Raw genomic sequence first — 17,752 nt, forward strand, 5'->3', positions numbered from 1 at the left:
TAGGGTTTTGAGAACTTGTTAGGCTGGACAAAGCGGTTAATCTCGTTTGTTTGTAACTTTAAATTATAACGCCCGGAGAAGTATTTGTTTGTAATGAAGCTATGGTTTTGTCATTTAGGTCCATGGAAGGAATTTCTTTGCTAACATTATGCTTGTATTAGATTTGGCAACATACCGTGGCTCATATACCATGCACCACAAATATGGTAGGCGTACGCGTCAGCGATAACAGCCAGGGAGCTTAAATATTGCAATTCTTTGGGCGTTTTTAATAAAAACAATTACAGTATTCCACTCGGGCTTGTTGGATTTGAAATAGTTATAGCCAACTCGGTGCTACGTGCCTCGTTGGCTATCTACCATCTCATATCCAACGCGCCCTCGTAAGTAAACTATTTAAGCAGGGTAGCCCATCTCAGCTCGTAGGCGATATCCAGCGGGGCCCTGCATCTAAAAAGCAATACATAAAAAAAAGATGAAAAAAATGGATACCTGTAACCCTGTTACCATGGTTACGAGCGGTAAAAAGTAAAAAAAAAATGATTGAGGTTGCCGTCGATTAAGACAATTTACGAACGGAGAAATTAAAAATTTAGGCAAATTTTTTTTGTACCATCCTAAGGTAGTTTTGTTGAGATCTGTCTGCACTTCGAGACATTTAGACAGTACGTACGTTTTTTTGTTTATTGTCAAAATTGACAGCTCATTGTAATGTTGACACTTAAATACGTGACAATAGGCTCAATAAATTCACAAGTATCAAAGGCACCAGAAAAAACTAAGTTGTTTCCTCTATTCACGTTAAGATTGTAGCTCTTAGAATATTTGGAAAATATGGACGCAAGATGCTAAAAAAAAGCTGTTAGACATATCATTGAAAGGTAAGATTCCCTTTTATTTTTTCTGCCAAAAGAAAATATGTTTTGCAGACTGCCAAAACTGAAATCGTTACAAAAAGCGTATTGCAGTAAATAAAACTAAATATTCATTGATTATAAGGCTGCTCGAAGGTATGTTTGCTCAATCTAATACTGATTTTTAACAGCAAAAACATTTTGTAAAAGGTTTCTGAAACATTGGAAAAAAAAATTAAGTGTCATTAAGTTTCTTCTGTAGAAATATCACAGCTAACGTGGTTCGGAGATAGCTTATACTGTCTTTATCTCGAAGTTTTTAAAAATATTACATCTTTACAGTTAATTAAATGAAAAAACATCGATTTTGTAAACAACTAGTAACCTGCCAGAATAAGAAAAAAGCATGCTGAGTATTGAATTTTATGAAATAATTTATAATATTTTTGCACCACCACTCGGTTCGAATGCAATTAAGGAAACGAGAAATGTTGATATTTTCTGTATCAAACTACGTCAAAGGAAATAACATTTTTGAATTAATAAAAATTTCATGTGACGACTGAAAAACAATCTAATTGATACAATTAGCGTCCATTAGGCTCTACATTACAAACGCTCAGTACCTTTTTGTTTTAAAATCGTTATTTTGTCTCTACTCGGTACGTAAAATGAAAGTTTTCTAATTAACTCTAATTCGTTAAATTTTTCTTGGCAATTCCTCGTGAAAAGAAAACAAAAGGAAACTAAATCTTTAAATCCGGGTATTGTCTTAATGTTGCAACAATTTTTCTTCAGAAGCAAGTTAGAAAACATTTGCAATTGCATTAGGAGCATAAATATTTTAGAAAGTGGAGTTACTCAGTGCATTACAATTTTAAAAAAAATGTCAATGACCTCTTTTCTGTACGTAAAGATACGTAAAAGAACACATTTTTCAATTAATGAAATTAAAACGTGACAAAAGGTACTTTTGTTTAAAAATCTGTTGACAGTGGCGTCCATTAGAAGACCCATTTCCTTTATGTTTTAGTTTATTTTCTTTTTCGTTCCCATTAGATAAAAGTGTCAGCTTGCACGTACGATGTACATTTAAGCCAGACAAGGATTTTGCTAAAAGATATAGAACTGGTATTTTCTCGCTCTTTTTCATTGAAATCTTCGAACATATCTCTGGGGTTACAAATAAAAAGGCATAAAAGTTGCACTGAATGACCCATTTAAAATGAACCCCGCCACCGGTAACTTACAATTGTTCCAACCGATTAATAATGAATGCTCGCTTTGTTATAAATATTTCGCGAATTGCGGTTGATTGTATACACCAGTTTCTTTACTTCGACATCTCTTCATTGTAAGAAGACGAATTTCAAAGGCCCAAATGCAAGGCTGAATTAATTCCGCATAATGAAACCATTTACTTCAGTCGCCATCGCTAGACATCGCCACTTTAATGGTAGGGTACAAAGAAAATAATGTTAAGTTATCTCAAGTAGGATTCATTAGAAACCATCTTCACAATAGTATCAAATTCTGAAGAACAAAGCCGTTTTACACATTTTCTCCAAATCATTGCACTGAAAAATCGCAAGACCCCATGCTAAGCTCAATGGAGGCAATTTTGTGTTTCTCGGTAATGGGTTCTTGTCATTTGTTATCAAACAAATAGACAAGAGTGATGAATGTTTAGAAACGTCAATCATGCCTTCCGGATCTTTTGACGTAGGTCTGCATGAAACAGAGGCAATGACGTAATATTGTTGACGTCCAATTTTACAGTCCAGCCACCCGTAAGAGAAAACTCTTGGGACTCGGCAACTTTCATCTTTCGGTTACGGGAAATGTCTTTTTAGGTTTCCGGTGCTGGTAAAGCTTTTATCAAGAGTTAATGTTTCTTAACAGTTTTTCAAACAAAATGAATAGTCTGTTGACAGTCTCTATTATGAAGAAAACGGCGACAGAAAGGAACAAAAAAGCCGTCGGCGAGCGAACTTTGGTGTGCAGAGTCAAAATCCTCCACCTCCCTTTTTCTCGTTTTCACTGCGTTTGTCCCTTAGCTTTCCACGTAAGACCCTGATTCACTGGCTAATAAAAAAATATCGTACGCTTAGAAAATGGCGTAAATGGCTATTAAAAAATAGCTTTTCAGCTATCACTTCAATGTTCAGGCGTTATTTTAAAGAAGCGTTAAATAATACAATTAAAATCCGCTTGCTAGCTATCATTTTGATGCGTGGATTCGTCTCTATTTCATCTCTGACACCTCACTCTTTAGTATCTTATGATACTGGAGGTCAAAAGAACACGTGCTGAAAACCTTCGATTATGTTAATGATCGACTATCTGGAACATATCGTCATATATATATAATATTAACTTGACAAGAGGTCAGGCTTCAGTATACATCGTTTTATTGCGACAACGCTGTTTCGTATGGACTTAAAGTTGCCTGATGAGTGTGGACCTATTAGTTTAGGTCCATACGAAACAGCGTTGTCGCAATAAAACGATGTATACTGAAGCCTGACCTCTTGTCAAGTTAATATTATTTATGCTCCTCGATCAAATGAGTTGAGCGCTCTTCAAAATACATTCTTCCCAAGAAAGAAAGAAAGTCATATATATATATATATATATTTTTTTTTATTATTATTATTATTATTATTATTATTATTATTACAAAATTGCTCATAATGTCTCAAAATACTTCAATATGCGGATTTTGATACTTTCCTAACCTAAGTTATATGTGCCATACTCCCTTGTACACAGAGAACCACCTGACAGAAAAAAATCTCATACAGTGTTAACTACTTCATTAAGTTTAAGGCCTAGAGCCTCAAATTTTTTGGTGTAAATTAGATTTAAGTCGAAACATCTCGGATCTATTTTGAATCTTAAGCAATCTTCTGAGTTGTCTGTGAAACGTCCGAAACGTTTCGCATAACCATCGAGCAATGTCGAGTACCTTCGAAAATCTTCAAAGAAACTGTCAAAAATTTTCAAAATCTTCAGTGTATATGTTTATATAACAAACTAAATAATAATTGGTACCTTGAAGGCATGAAGCTTTTCTTCTGTTAACTTTTATCAGGACATTTTTTGTTTTGTCTCAAAATCATGATTCCGGATTCAGAATCAGATAAGAACTAGGTTACTGAAAATATAAATATAAACGAAACAAACAGATGACTGTTTCTAGCAATCACAAAGAAAAGTTTTCCTGCAGACGGTATTTAATGAAAGAGGCTCGAGAGAAAGGCATTATTTGATGATGGTCCTGCCCCCTAACAGATGCTGGTTGTTTTTTCCATGCCGCCAGAAAAAGGCGGGAAGATCACCCGGATTCTTGGGTTGTTTTAAAGGAAGTTTATACAAACAGCCTGGGCGTAAAGGCGCAGGAAGAGCGGAACAACTAACAATTTGAACAAAAAAGGCAAAAAATATTGACAACGCCGTTAACGTCGTCTTCAATTCGAGATCCGAAACTGTTCCAGAAGCACTCATTGTGAAAGCGCACTCTGATCATTCCGCGATTTGAGGATAAACAAAATTAATGTTTTCCTTTTTTTCAATGATCATTCGGCAAGTTATACGTGACTTACTCACAACCATTGGCTTGCCGAGTATGCTAAGCTCAAGTCGTTATCAACGATTTCGTTTTAATAACAAAACAATTTACTGAAACATCCGTTTCTTAGCGTTTATATCATAGACGGACGACATGTGTAAATGTAATTTTATTTACCTATGTGACACGCAAGAGGTCTCAAGATCTTGTACGTGCCTTGAGATTAAATTAGAATTTGGAGTGTTGATTTTTGTGGAGGGAGGAAACCGGAGAACCCGGAGAAAAACCCTTTAAGCAACGATGAAAACCAACAACAAACTCAACCCACATATGACGCCAGGACCAGATGCCAAACCCACACCTATGCCACATTGGTAGGAGGAGGGCGTTCTCGCCTCTGCGCAACCCATGCTTCCCAACATAAAGATGTATTTCAATACAACTAACACAAAGTGTATTCTTTTGATAACCAATTAAACCACAGAGCTTTCTAAAAAGAAAAGGAAGATTTTCCGATATTAACCAACGGTTGACCTTGGTTTTCCTCAAATTGCATTTCAATAACAAAAACAATTCTTGTAAGAATTTACTTGTTGAGTACAGTTTTCAGAAACATGCTTTTGAATAATGCTGACATAAATCGAAATTCTGGTATAAGCGGCGGTGGTAAGTCTGAAAATGTGGGGTTTCGAGCATCCTGTTGCTGTTTTCATGGTTTTATAACTTAATACGACAACAGAAACAGTTCAACTTGTACGCCCCTTCACACTAGAACTTATAAAAGTGTTTTGAAGTCGTTCAGTTGCAGTATGGGTTAAATCTTTTTTTGTGTATTTAACTCGAAGCCTGATAAAAAACGTATTGACTTGATGTTAACATAAACAGCAAGGTCAGCTGAGCTTTTTTTATGTCATTCCCCTTAGTACAATAAGCTTAAACTAACATTTTTTTAATAGGGTCAAAATATGGTTGGTTGGCGTTATAGAAGTTTTACAGTTTAAATTCTTAAAATCACAAAGTATGCTCGAGCTGGCTGGTTACGTAATAAGAATAAATGCTATCATCGGCCTTCAGTGAGGATATTGGAATACATTATAACTAATAGAGTAGCCGAGCTGTCCGCAAAAAATTGCCCAACGAAAAAGAAAAATAAAGAGCGCGGGAACATAAAATGAGGCGAGGCGCGAGACCTCCAATTTTCGCGCTTTAATTTTTCCCGCCGTCATTCCCCCCCCTTGCTGTTGTTGGCTTGCTTCTCGGTCTAGGGAAGGATTATGTGCGTTATCCAGTTATGAAGAGTTAATCATAGATTCCTTGGGCATCTATGAAAACTACAACGAAAGACCGCGTCGCTAGTTTTTGGATGCCGCTCATTTAATGAGAGGGAGAATTGATATTTAACCGTCGAAGGTCTTTTTAATATGCAAGACGACAGAGAGAAAAAAGCAATCCAATGGATTTACGAACTTTACCAAACGTTGTTTTTACAGCTACAACCGATATTGCATAGTTACAGGTTTGTTATGACCTATTTATTTTACACAGAACAAAATATTCCGCTTAATATTTCCTTAACATCCGTTCCAGCCTTCTGGTTTGTTCGAAATTATTACAAACAGCATGCTTTTTTAACCAAAAATTAATCAAACTGCGTTTACTGATAACGTTGTTTTTTTCTTTCTACACGAATGGCTAGTTAAGGCGGTTCTAGAAGAAAAATGTCATTACTTTTGTACTCAAGTGAAATGAGAATTATTGTGGAAAATATAATTTTTCTTAAAATGTAATTCTCGTCTAAATTGCTTACGGGCAAGAGCGTCGCCGGAAGACGAAACCAAAGCCTTATTTCAGCTGTCGGTGCGTATACTTGGACGGTAAATGGCCTTCAAATATTCCAAACAATTAACAAAAACACTGATATCAACATACGCTTCTTCAAAAATGAAACTCGAGACTTCGAATTGGTTTCACTTGGGGATAAATAACAGTATCTATCATCACCCAAGGAAATAAGTAACGAGTAAGTCATACATTGCGAGAATAAGTGAAATTGAAGTCGTTAACTCCTTTGTAACAAAAACCTGACTAAAACAACCAAGCGCCTCAGACATAAATAAAGGTAAAATAATGCATATCACCAAGGTAACAAGGACTGATTTCTGTCAAGGTGGATACGCCGATTATAGTCTTGCTGTGGAGTTTTGTCTTTCGCAGCGAAAAAGGATTTTAATTACGCAAATTTTTTCGACTTTTTTCCAGTCGATTTAAGAATTCAAATGTTTACGCACTTTTTAAAAACAGAAGATGATATTCTGAATTTAAACTAAACGAAAGTCGCGTTCTTAACCGATATGGATTCGACGGGGAATAGAAGAAGACACAAATTTATGTATATTCACGCGCGTTAATTCTGTCATCAGTCTATACTGTTGACACGAATGACGTCAAAATGAAGCAACGCTAGCAGATAACCGATTTCGACGGAAAATATATGGCTTTTGTCCGGCTTACAAGCCTTATCTACTTTGGTGTTCTAAACACGTCTATTTTCTGTTAAATAATCGGAAGAATCGTTTACAATCTTGATCGAAATATTAGCGATAAAACGAAGAAGATTATTGTTTCAATCATTAAGAAAAAGTTATTTGCCTTGAAGCTAAGGCGACGATCTTCCGCCCCTTAGCGTAAGAACTATTCTTTTCAGTTTTAAACCTTTTAAAATTATGAATTATTTTTTAAGCCTGAGTGAATCGTTCATCTTGCTCTGTCGTCACAAACGCTCTGATGTTTATTTTCCATTGCGACCGTTTCTAAGAACAAATTTACATAACACCATTTCGCTTCTTGGGATGTTAATTTCAATTTCAGCCATTCAGAAGCGAGCGATTTTTGAAACTGATGCGAAATTCGCCGAATCCAGGACGGTGATTGGCCACAAATTGACACCAACGTGTGACAAAGGCGTCTTGTATTAATAAAATGACTCAATAGATATTGTTCAACGCGCGTTTTTATTAAACCTTGTAATTGGCAATCACCCAATAGAATCATGAATATTTATGTTGGTGCAGGTGAAAGCTGAATGCGAGAGCTTTGTAATATCGCCCCCCAAATTATTTATCCTAACCTATCCTGAACCAGAACGAGCCTCTGCTAGCAACGATTACCAAAACACCGCAACACACTAAAATGTAACAGGAGAAGTTTCTTCGCCAGCGTAAAAAAGACTAACCGCCGTCGATATGCGAATAAAAAGAAGGTCAGAAGAACAGGTATAGATAACACGAAGAAAAATACGGCAAATTTTAATTTACAGCGAGAGAAGCCGCTGTTGTTTATACAAAGAATTACCATACGAAGGCTGTTCAAGTGTAGTTTTGGCCTTGTTCGGGTCCGTTGTGTGGTTTTACTTGGTGTTGATGATCTAATGCTCGGTAAAAATCTTCAAAATAACTCCCTCGTTGTCTGTGTTTTATCAGGGGAGACGACGAATGTGGAAAATCATGTTAACGCGAGGGAAACCTGAATGAAAGATGTCCGAGGAAGCTGACGAAAATCTTCCCAGTGCGTCAAGACGAGACCGCATTGTTATTAATTGTGGTGGAGTTCGACATGAAACATTCAGGAATACACTTCGAAATTTCCCAGGGACCCGACTTGCCTGGTGCACAGAAAACGAAAATAACAGTGCAGAGTTCTACGATGCGGAGAAACAAGAGTTTTTCTTCGATCGACATCCAGGCGTTTTCGCGGCCATTATAAATTACTATCGCACGGGGAAGCTACACAGTCCGCACGATGTTTGCGGACCGCTTTTCGAAGATGAGTTGTTGTTCTGGGGAATCGATGAAAAGCAAATGGAGCCATGTTGTTGGACGTATTACACGCAGCACCGTGAAGCGCAGGAAAATTTGAAGTTTTTCGAAGCGGCGGAAATGTCCGACGACGAAGATGATAGTAATTCTGAACTTGGCGAGATCGTATCTGAGAATTTTGGAGGCGAGCATCAGTCCTGCTGGCAAAAGTATAAACCAAGGATTTGGAACGTGTTGGAACATCAACGGTCGTCAAAACTTGCAAGGGTAAGTTGGTTAAGAGCCTTTTTATGATATCAGTAAGAGAAAACGTTCTGAGAAAAATGATCGTAGTCCGTTATTAATGAGTGTTTAACATATGGCGGTTTTTTCTTCAAGGCTAGGAATTATGGCGACTTTTCGTGCATTAAGTCGAAAGTATCGTGTGGCGAACCGTCTGTGAAATGAGCAAGGAAATTTCGACTCGTTCTGAAATTCGATCACTCGATTTATTTCTTTTACGAAATAACTCACTCGTTTTTATTTAAAATGATGCTATCTACGAACCGTTCGCTGAAAAAAAAAAATACTGTAATTACCATTAAGATGAAAAGGTCTAGCGGTTGTGATAAACACAAGGGCGATTGGGAAACACTGTTGCAAAAAGATAATTTCGCCACTGTGGTCGTTAATATGCTAAGAAGATATCAGAATATCAAATTTTACTTTGTGACTTGTTGTATTTATCCCTGAAATATATGAATTATCATGAAGCGGTAACATGCTATCGTGCGATAATAATAATATCTTGTTTTCTTTTCGAGCAGTAAGTTTTTTGTTAACCCGGAATTTTCCAAACATCTGTCTCGGAAAATCGGCGCCTTTTGAGAAATTTCGTCTGTTTTTTATTTCATGTTTTTGATATTTTTAATGCATGTGTTGAATACTGAAAACCTTCGTTTAAACATTGATATATATTTAGACAACTGTGTCGAAAACCGTACTTTAGGTTATAGCTTGAATAAATTCAAACCAAAATGAATATTGGAGCGTATTCCATAAAATTATGTTGGTTTTTGTTTTGAGAGCGTGTTATCTTATGACTGATGTTCTTGGCAAAATATATAAGAGTTAAGACATAAGTTTTCGCATAAAGAAGGAATAAAGTAGAATTAGAAATATTCAAATATAAATGTTTGTTTATATACATCGAAATAAACATCTCTACTTAGAAACATGGATCACTATTCGTAATTTATCTCAAGTGATTCAGTTTATTTGAAATTTTACGGTTTCTCGAGTGTAGTTCGTTCTTTAAAGAAAGGCATTTTCGTTTGTCAGCAATTTAGCAAAAACATTTCACAGTTTTATTAATCTGAAATAAAAACAACGTTAGGACAATTAATCTTTCATCATCCGAACATAAACAGTTTAAAAAGGGCGGTTTTCTCAACTGCTTGCTTCAAAACTGCATTAGAGAATAACCGACCTGTGAAAGTCTGATTTAGCATTAATTTTTTAAACGTACTTTCCAACTTTTTATTTCTAAAAGGGTCATTAATATTCCTTCTCTATCAACGCTATTAAAGTACACACTTAAAATAAAACGTTATGATGTTGCAACTATAAATTGGCGAAGTTGGGTTAAAGGTTGCACATAAACGCAAATTAGAATCTAGTTTCTATGTAAATCTGTACATTTATACCATGCAAGCTTTTTAATCAATAAATTATTTCCATAGTCGGCATTTAAAATGGATTAATTAACATTCTACACTTTGTCGCTACTGTCTCTAAAAAGTCGTCAAATTTTCATTTGAATGTCAACATGACTCAGCGAATTTACAGTATTTTTAAAAAATATATATATATACATATCTATCCATCAGCCAGGTAATATAGATGTTTTTGGCTAATATTGGCTTCTATGAAAAATGTCATGTCACATTGCCTTGCGTACCTTACAGCGAATTAAAACACATTTAACTCTACTTATTTATCGTTTTTCAATTTTCAACTCCAGGAGTTTGTTACTGATTTTGATACTGCTAAACGTCGTACTTTTGATAAACAAATTTTAAAATCTGGCACAAGAAAAAGTGTCAAGTTTTAATTTTTGATACCCGAGATATCAATTTTCTTCTTTAAACGAATGCTTGTCTTCAGATGTAACTTAGCAATAAATAATTGATTGCAAAATAGCTTTTAAAACCCGGCATGGTGTAGTATCCACACTGCTTTCAATTACTGATTAAAACCAGCAGGTCGTCCTCCTGCGATTCCACTTAAATGGTACAAGCACATTTGCATTAAATAGCAAAGAAATAAAAACAACTCCTTGCTAGTTTTCAGATATTCACAGCCCATACCTTATGCCTTCACTTATTATCAGATATTCGAAAAAGCTGTATCAAAATTCCTCTCAAATCGAAGAAATCCTCTAAATATTACAATATTAAAAAACACGAAAGAATCATTTTGTAAGAAATTATAATTTAAAGAGGTTCTGGATGAGGGTGCTGAAATCTCAGTTATCAGCTATCAATTAAAATTGTAGCTCATTTCTCAGTAAATTATGCAGCTTTCAGATCTCAAAATATTCTCCCAGAATTTTGGCCTCATCTGAGCTATCACTAGAACTCAAATCTAGACCCTCTTTAAAGTTTCGTGTTGAAGGTCTGGTCGACGAAATAGTTCAAATTAGGAATAAAAAAGAAACAAACTTTCGGTTTTGACCCATTCTTTTGAAGAAAGAAAGAAGAAGTTTGAAAGTTTGTTGATAAAAGATAGTTATGTGTTTCCCTTTTGTGGAAAACAATACTTATCTTAGTTTTAAGAAACACCAAACAGGTGATGCGTATAAAAGCACAAGGAAGATGGTTAAGAAATACTGAAACAGATTACGTAATCAGCGTCTAACGTGAAAATTTTAGGCAAAATGTCCAAAATGTGACATCCTTGATATAACTCCTTCAACTGGGAATAAACATGTAGATAACGAAAAACGTGCAAACATGTAAACACATAAAAAGGTAAATAAGAGTTCTCCCGTCAAGGCACACAGTGCCAAGATGTACAATATATAGCTCCAAACGTTTCGGGCTAAGCCCTTCATCAGTGAAGTCAAATTGGTATCAACTGTCGAAGGGCATAGCCTGAAACGTTTGGAGCAATATGTTATTAAATTTTGGCACTGTATACCCTGATGCGAGAACTTTTATTTACCATTTTATGTTTTAAGTACAAGTGCCACGCATCTCACGGGAATTTTGCGATAATCATTCAACTTTTAAAGAGCATTTTACATTATTTTCATCGTGACGTCATCAAATGCTAAAATCCTAGATAGCTACTATATAGCTAATCTTTTAAAGATCTTTTTTCACTTGGCTTAAAAATATTAATCTTTTCGTAAGTCTCTCAGTCCATAAACTTATTGGTTATAGAATATTAATTTCAGAAGCTATAGTCTAAGAGTAGTTTGGAAATTTCTCGAAGACCTAGATCGTTTTTTTTATATCACAATGTAACTTAGGATATTTTTTTGAATTTTTAAACTTAATTACAGTTGTAGAGGGATGGCTACTCACGATCATTTTAAAATGAAACTACCGTGTACCGGCATTTTTGGTAAAACGTATTCAATTGGAACATGACAATGTCATGCCAAAATGGCGGATGCTTTAATTTAATTGCTCCTTATACTTTTTCTTCCAATAATATGGTTGTTCGAAACACTAAAATCAAATATTGAGCCTTTACTGTTTCTTACAGTAAAAGCGACAAGTTCTTGTTTTCACAAAGGACGTATAAGGTCATCAAAATTTCTAAAATTCAAGAAACGCAAGGCCATTGAGTTTTATCAGTACTTGTTGCATGGTTAGACGTCCTTAATATATATTTTGTTGAAGGTTTTCAGCACGATAGCATCCTTCGTTTTTTAATAAGTAGAGCGTTTTGAATTTCAGAGTTTTCACGCCACACGATATCAAGATGGCCGCCAGAAGGCTGCCATTTATGTTTAAGAAAATCACTCATCCTGTCACTTTTGCTTTTAGCAATCTTAACAGAGGTACCGTGTAATATGTGAATGTTTACCAGTTTATGACCGTGAACTGATCGCTTTTATAGCAGAAATGAATTCCAGTTGTTCGCATAAATTTCTGAGCACCATTTTGGCGCCCCTTCGCGGAGCACTTATATGGCGTTTTCATACTGAGTTCTATAAACTTGTGTGGAACATTTTGACCCGGCCGACAATAATACCGCACAGACCTGAGACTCGGACAAGTAGATTATCTATTAATCTTCTATAACATTTCAAATTCTTAACTTTTTTACTCAGTGGTTTTGGTTTTACTTTTTCGTGGTGTGACAGTGAAAACCAGCTATGGAAGCGTAAGGGCCTGTTTACAAGCAGGCGAGTTGAGTGCTGGGTTACCCTATTCTACCCTGCTTTTTAATCTTTGGGGAACCCCCCGGGGTTTTTTTCTCCAAAAAAATAAATATTTTTAAAAAAAAAAAAAAATATTTTTTTTTTTTTTTTTTTTGGTTTTTTTTTAAAAAATTTTTTTCGGGTGCTTTTTCTTTTTTTTTTCCCCCCTTAAAACGAAGTGGTTTGCATCATATAATTCGATATCACAATGAACTAAAAAGGTATCTGTGGATTTAGCACTTTTGTTCTTACTGTGAACGCTGTATAAGAGACCCAAATATTTCTTTATTAGTCACAGATTTTAGCTAAATTTAGGCATGGGAAATGACCATCAAATTCGTTGAAATAAAAAAAAAACCTCTTAAAACAGCGAAGGACATTTCAGTAACACACAAAATACAAAAGAGAGTTCGGATGACCAAAATTGACGAAGATTAAAACGGATTGGGATATTGGTTTTTGAAATATTGTTGGGCTGAACAGTTTTCAAAGTTAATCTTGTTTGCTTGTAACTTTAAATTATAACATCCTTTAGATCCATAGAAGTAATTTCTTTGCAAACATTAAGTTTCATAGCGAGTATTTGGCAAAACTTAATAAAATAAACTTAACTCAGCCGTGATACTGTCCCTTTAAGTTTGAACTTACATAGGGTATACATCATAAAACTCAATATTAGGAATGGGGAAATGTTGTAGTCCTTGTATTTGTACAGGTGTTTAGTCTGGGGTACATTTTAAGGCGATTCTGTTAAATTTATATGGGTGAATTGAAATGAAATAAGATTTGAGTTATAGGGATGAATGAAATAACAATTTTCAGACAAACAAAAAATTTATAGCATCAAATAAATTACTCCACACGAGAACACTTCAAGTTCACTGACAGCAGTCTATTTTGGTCTACATCGATGAATTATTAACTCAAAATTCTAGTTTTAAATATTTTTAAACATTCATAATACCTATTTACTTCAAATCTAGAATTATCCGTAATCGAAAATTATTTACAATTTCACGGACAGCAGTTTATTTCGGTACACATCGAAATATTATTAACTTGAAATTCTAGTTTTAAACCTTATTAAATATTCATTATACCTATTTATTTTAAATCCAAAAATATCTTAAATCTAAAATTATTTACAGTTTATGCATTGGACCTAACACAGTATTCCGATGACGACATCGCACCTGACAACGATAATGGGAAAATGGCCTTATCTGTGTCAATCTTTATTAATCTTAAACGTTCTTGTTGTTTTATATTGGTGAACTGGTACGTCCATTTTGGCCAGTTGGCTTATTGTTATACCTATTAGGTGTTTTTCTTCCATAGTTGATTGTTATCTGGAAGTTTTTATAGATTCGGAAGCAATTTTGTACACAGTAAAAATTGACCTGATATAATATAGTGAAAAAAAAATCCCTGACTACCTAGTTTTATTAAAAAACTAGCAATGGTATACTACAACTCATGCATGGGTTTTGATTGGTTAGCAGGCAATACGTGCTCATATTCGATGAACCAGCAAATAGGGGAGCTCAAATATTGCAATTCTTTGAGTGTTTTTATTAAAACATTGATTCCACTTGCTTCCACGAGCTTGTTGGATATGAAATAGCTATAGCCAAAAAGGCGCGTAGTTCCTCGCTCGCTATCTACCATCTTATATCGAACGCGCGCTCATGGAATAATTGTTTAAGAAATCGACATTTTCATTGCATCTTTACAGGTGATGTTTCTGGTGTCATTGATGTTTATAATTCTGTCAGTCCTGGCTTATTGTGTGCAGACGCTCGAGCAGGTTTCTGGGAACAGCTCTGCTCGTCTGGCCATGGTGATTATCGAAGGCGTCTGCGGAATCTGGTTTACGGTCGAGTTCACACTGAGACTCGCAACCTGCCCAAGCAAACAGGACTTTGTCAAGCAAATAATGAACTGGGTAGATTTTATCGCCATTTGGCCATTTTACGTTCGTATTTTAACAACAAGTAATTACCCGGACGGGGATCCCAGTATCGAATACGACATTCTGGCAATATGCCGGCTGTTCCGCCTGTTCAGGTTTTTTAAGGTGAATCTTGGATTCCAGATTCTTAAGCAGACAATGATCGCCAGTTCACGTGAGTTGATGCTGTTGGTCTTGCTTCTCATCGTACCGGTGATTATATTCGCCAGCTGTGCTTACCTTGCAGAGAAGAACACAAATCCTGAAGACTTTCCTTCCATCTTGGAGTCATTCTGGTGGGCCATTATCACCATCACTACGGTGGGCTATGGAGATGATGTTCCAAAGACCCCCATTGGAAAAGTGTTTGGCGCGCTTTGTGCCGCGCTGTCAATCATCATCACTGCCCTTCCCATCTCTATCATCGGTAGCAACTTCTCTCTCTACTACTCACACGCGCAGGCGCAGATGAAACTTCCCAAGAAATCAAAGCGGCCTATGGTTGGTGCGGCAAATGCTTTGATGTTACAATCTGCCAGACCCAGTGAAGATATGACTAGCGCGGATATGATTGAAGGAGGGCTGGAAATGAGGAGATCATCGCCTATTGTGAACGGATCTCTGGGAGGAGATTCGAAAGTCCATCCGTATCGAGGACGGTAAGTCGATCAACCCATTCATATAAATAAACCTACACAGGAGCCTAAGGCAAAAATCTATAGGCCCCTTTTCATTTCGTTGAATTTTGCAAGACTGTGAAATGTTAGTGCAAGACACTACAAAACGTTACAATATTAAAATGCAAGCCAAATACTAGTCAGAAAACCTGGTAAATAACAACTAATAGGTTCGTTAGGCATATTTGGCTGACAATGTTAACGTATCAGCTTCCAAAATTACAGTCTTTCCTCACCTCACGGATACTTCCGTCAGGATATATGATCAACCTCGATCCCAGGGCTTTTCCCTTGGTAACTTGGAACGGGAGTTTCAAATTACCAAGGAAAAAGCCCTGGGAACGAGGTTGGATATATGATTTCTTACTCTATAATACAGACACCTCCACAGTATGGAGACAGCTTTAGTCCTTTGGTGACCTTATTTAAGAGGCTTTTCTGTATTTGACCGGCGCTGTACATTTCAGTGATGACTACATATGCACTGTACATTTCAGTGCTGTGCAACCACGTTAGAAACATGTTTGAGGACCGAATTATTTTAATGCTGCATAACACACAGCCCTCTGTCTTAAACAAAGCATTTAATCATTTCTTACCTCTTTATACTTCTTGTTTATATATCAAACTATCTACTTCTCTTCTCCAGGGCTCGACGAGCGCGGTCCTCTTTGTACGCGGGGGGCATGAATCATAGACAGTCTTACCCAGTCCGCTCTCGAAGCAGTGAAGAATTCATCGCAGTTAACAGTCCACCACTACTGGACGACAGAAAGAAAAGCCACACCAGTACCCAAAGTACAACGATAGACACTCCCCCTAAAAGCCCTCCTCATTACGGAAATACTCTTACAGTGGACCCGCCGGAACTCTCGGAAGCCATTACAGGATTAATAGACGAACCCGAAGAAGAATTACCAAAATGCCATCCCATTGTTCACCGAGAGAGCGAAGAGTTCGAAATTGATGATATCGACAACGTGCTTGCTGCTATGAAGCAGAGAGATAAAAAAGAAAATATGGTAAATGGGAACGCCCGGCCGGGTTCTCCGGCGGGCAGACCCGGTAGCTCGGGAAGACCGGGCACCCCAGTAAAGAGGAACCATGCGGTACGGTTTGTTAAACCAACGTTAACAGTGACTATTAATACAGACGATAGAGGCATGGTGAATGAGTCATTCGAAGAGGAAGCTCAAGAGGATGAGAATGAAAACGAAGAAAATAAAAAGATCGTGGAACCGATGCCAGAAGTTGACACTAAGTACTCGAGACGTCGGGCAGTACGGAGCCCCGGTCTCTGCGTCAATAACAGACTTACAGACTCATAGGACGTGATATCGATTCAGGACTTGGTGAATCAGTGATGTAGCTCAGCAATATAAGTGATAAGAAAATCAATAATTCCGAGAAAGGAGTTACGGGAGGGCATGGGCATAGGCAACACCATATAGTGTGCTTCAGACACTGGCTGTCAAAGCCAGACGCAGGAGGCTCAAAAGAAATGGGTGTAAAGTGCGTTGGCCCTGGCCGGGGTCATTGTGCTGTGTTCTAAGGCAAAACACTTTATTCTGACTCGCGTTGCCTGTCTCCACCCAGGAATATAAAAGAGTTCCGTCGAAGTGTTAGGGCAGCCTAAGAAAATGCTTGGTTGTAGCAAGCGATGGTCGTGCATCCCTTCCAGGAGGTAGCAGAACTCTTAGTCTCTTGATGCTACACAAACCAGGGTTGAGTGCCGGCCAGGCTTTAACATATGTTGGTGCGTACACCGCTTTGAGACTGCTAATACACATAGACCAGTGGAGTTAAACTCCTGAAACGTCAAGGCAAGGGTAAGGGGGTATATTTTGATCTAGTCATTGTATCCAGTCTTCACTGATTCGCTAAGTCCTGAACGAACGACGATGTCAATCACTGATTTAAAATGTCGTCCACAAGCTTAGCCGGATTTAAGTCGTCAAAACATCAAGTGAAGTCTAAGCGAGAAGCAAATCTTACTTAGTCTCTCATGGCGAGGTGCCAGTCGACAAACGCTTGATCAGAGCGGCAACGGTGTTCTAGTTGCTATGGCAACGAGTTGCCATGAGAGTACTGAGATTGGTTGACGAGTGTCACAAGCAAACGGCGTTATACATGGACCAGCTGTCAAGAAGCTTTTCTCCTTCAGAGAACAAATCAACATGCAATGCGCATGGACAGTGGCGTGACACAGATGTTATAGGTCAGGGAGCTACCTCGTTTCCAGGCCCTGTCTTCCTTCCTCCTTCTGGAAGAAACAATGAAACAAGGCAGTTCGCAACGAGGTAAAGGGTCCGCAATGAAATCTTTTTACCTCATGAGTTATTAACTGCATGTAAATATCCATTTGGGAAATAACTGCCTTATTTTCTAGCAATCACTTTGATATGGACTGAATATTTTCTTAGAAGAAAGTACCAACATAATCATGTAATTTTATGTAAATTAGAAAAAG

The 17,752-nt window shown here is 36.9% G+C and overlaps 1 protein-coding gene across 5 annotated transcripts; it reads left to right on the forward strand.

The window, feature by feature from the left end:
• The first annotated feature begins 842 nt into the window (after positions 1 to 842).
• On the forward strand, positions 843 to 17,235 carry LOC144639398 (potassium voltage-gated channel protein Shaw-like). Of its 5 annotated transcripts, none has more exons than XM_078498716.1 (4): positions 843 to 881; positions 7,905 to 8,507; positions 14,390 to 15,264; positions 15,932 to 17,235. In XM_078498716.1, exons 2-4 carry the CDS (start codon positions 7,959 to 7,961, stop codon positions 16,608 to 16,610), a joined length of 2,103 nt encoding a protein of 700 aa, XP_078354842.1. In that variant the 5' UTR covers positions 843 to 881; positions 7,905 to 7,958; the 3' UTR covers positions 16,611 to 17,235. The 5 variants fall into 5 exon arrangements, with proteins under 5 accessions (XP_078354842.1, XP_078354843.1, XP_078354840.1 ...); XM_078498717.1 differs by lacking the exon at positions 843 to 881 and adding an exon at positions 2,270 to 2,310; XM_078498714.1 differs by lacking the exon at positions 843 to 881 and adding an exon at positions 7,435 to 7,697.
• The last annotated feature ends 517 nt before the right edge of the window (positions 17,236 to 17,752 follow it).

This window comes from Oculina patagonica, chromosome 14 (assembly GCF_052425735.1).
Source record: "Oculina patagonica isolate OP01 chromosome 14, crgOcupat, whole genome shotgun sequence".
Classification (NCBI taxonomy): Eukaryota; Metazoa; Cnidaria; class Anthozoa; order Scleractinia; family Oculinidae; genus Oculina; species Oculina patagonica.

Excerpts from the sequence above, each read along its gene's own strand:
- LOC144639398 (XM_078498716.1), top strand. The coding sequence starts at position 7,959 with ATGTCCGAGGAAGCTGACGAAAATCTTCCCAGTGCGTCAAGACGAGAC. Across the intron at positions 8,508-14,389 it reads GGTCGTCAAAACTTGCAAGG|GTGATGTTTCTGGTGTCATT; the intron begins GTAAGTTGGTTA and ends GCATCTTTACAG. Across the intron at positions 15,265-15,931 it reads GTCCATCCGTATCGAGGACG|GGCTCGACGAGCGCGGTCCT; the intron begins GTAAGTCGATCA and ends TCTCTTCTCCAG.